Here is a 2304-nt window from a genome sequence, read left to right on the forward strand (position 1 = left end):
ATAACTGTGATGAGAAACTCAGATATACCCTCCTATTGCTTGCTGCTGCCTTGATTTAGCCAGTTTTTTAGCCAAACTCATCAGCATCCTAAAGGAATTAAGCATAAATATTCTTGGATCATTTGCTGATGAGCTGGAAGGAATTAGAGAATTATAATGATACATAAAAGAAAAAAATATTCCACGTATTTAATGCACCCACTCATCTTTCTGTCCATCTTAAGATTTGTTTTCCCCCAGTGGTTGCTACAGTAATAGTGTCCATGTATCAGCTTCAAATGGTCTGCAATCAGTTTTATGCAAATAGTTTTTACTGTGTAGATATACAGACCTCTTGATGAGGTCTTTAACCATTAAAGGTCAAGAATCAATGACTTAACTGTGCTTTCAGTGTAGAGTACACAGAAATGCATATGACAATAATCTTCATTCTTAAGGCACATAAAGCTTACGTCATGTAAACAGATAAATGACAAAGTCACATTGCCAGTGCAATGTGAACAAAATATGAACAAAATTCTGGAAGTTGGTTAGTTATACTGGTGCTTTATCTCTTCCAGGTGACTCCTGAAGTATGGCTGACCACAATAGTTCCTCCTGCAATAACCCTATAAGGTCACCCCATTTAACCAGGCTCTACTTCATAGTGCTCTTTGGAGGGCTGGTGGGCATCATCTCCATTTTGTTCCTGCTGGTGAAAATGAACACCCGGTCTGTGACCACCACAGCAGTCATTAACCTGGTGGTGGTCCACAGTGTTTTTCTCCTGACAGTGCCTTTTCGCCTGACCTACCTCATCGAGAACACTTGGACATTTGGGTTGCCCTTCTGCAGATTTGTGAGCGCCATGCTGCACATCCACATGTACCTCACATTCCTGTTCTACGTTGTGATCCTAGCCATCAGGTACCTCATCTTCTTCAAGCACAAGGACAAAGTGGAATTCTACAGAAAACTGCATGCTGTGGCTGCCAGTACTGCCCTGTGGCTACTTGTGATTATCATTGTGGTGCCCCTGGTTGTTTCTCAGTATGGAATTCATGAGGGTTATGACAAATACCACTGTTTTAAATTCCAGAAAGAACTTGTTTATGCATATGTGCAAGTCATCAACTATTTGATAACCATTATCGTCATAGTTATTGCAGTGATTCTCTTGGTCCTCCAGAGCATCATCATTGTGTTGATGGTGCGGAAGCTACACCACTCCTTACTATCCCATCAGGAGTTCTGGGCCCAGTTGAAAAACCTGCTTTTTATAGGCGTCATTCTTATTTGCTTCCTTCCCTACCAGTTCTTTAGGATCTATTACTTGTACACTATGGCACATTCAAGTGACTGTAATGACAATGTTGCATTTTATAATGAAATCTTCTTGAGTGTAACAGCGATTAGCTGCTTTGATTTGCTGCTCTTTGTTCTTGGGGGAAGCCGTTGGTTTAAGCAAAAGATAATTGACCTATGGAATTGCCTTTTGTGCCGTTAACCACAAAGTATAGTATTCAGAATTACTTCCTTAATATTGAGAGTGGAAACAGGAATAGTTATTTCATTACTTGATTAAAACCATGCCTTAATACAGCCAAATAAAAGGACTATAAAATGTCAGAGCCTTCATTTCAGCCCTTATTTAATTCCTACCATCTCTGAATGATACATATACAAAGACTAGTAATGTTCAATTTACCTGGTGTTGCAATACTGCATTATTTTCCAATATAAAATATCTACTTGGCCCATCCAGGTACCATGGTCTAATGGTTTCTGAGTTTTACTAGCTTATTTTAGTTTCCTCAGTTTGAAACATGGTCTTTTCTTAGGCTTTGGATTGGACTCAGCCCTCTAGTTCTTTTCATTCCACTTAACCTTAGGTAAATTAATCCTGATCATGGTCATTTCAAAGACACAAGCTCTATTTGGCTAACCAGATGAGATGACTATTCCACTCACACCCTCACAAAAAACAGATAAGGGGAGAGAGTAGTAAAAAACTTTTTTAGATTACCATAACTTTGGTGGGAAGTCACTTATCTAGACATCAAGAGAAACAGATCTCTTTGTGGCCTTCTGCTATAATAATTTTCTAGATTTGTCCTTTGAAAGGTCTGGTTTAAGGACATGGGATCAACTCCCTCAATATCTCCAAAAATCATTTAAAAGCTTACTGAGTATATCTAAAAAATGGTGAAACTGTAACTTAGACAATATTCCTGACCAATATGCTGCTAGGCATTAAAATGAGTTCCCAAGGGAAGTGATTTAATTTTCCCCCTTTCTGTTTTTTGGAGGATTTCTAGATATCCT

The 2304-nt window shown here is 38.6% G+C and overlaps 1 protein-coding gene across 1 annotated transcript; it reads left to right on the top strand.

Moving 5' to 3' along the window:
* The first annotated feature begins 574 nt into the window (after positions 1–574).
* LOC132430698 (probable G-protein coupled receptor 141) lies at positions 575–1486 on the top strand. The gene has a single exon (XM_060019947.1). It carries the CDS (start codon positions 575–577, stop codon positions 1484–1486), a length of 912 nt encoding a protein of 303 aa, XP_059875930.1.
* Positions 1487–2304: the final 818 nt, after the last annotated feature.

The sequence above is a fragment of the Delphinus delphis genome, chromosome 9 (genome assembly GCF_949987515.2).
Source record: "Delphinus delphis chromosome 9, mDelDel1.2, whole genome shotgun sequence".
Classification (NCBI taxonomy): Eukaryota; Metazoa; Chordata; class Mammalia; order Artiodactyla; family Delphinidae; genus Delphinus; species Delphinus delphis.

Coding starts and splice junctions, on each gene's coding strand:
- LOC132430698 (XM_060019947.1), top strand. CDS start 575: ATGGCTGACCACAATAGTTCCTCCTGCAATAACCCTATAAGGTCACCC.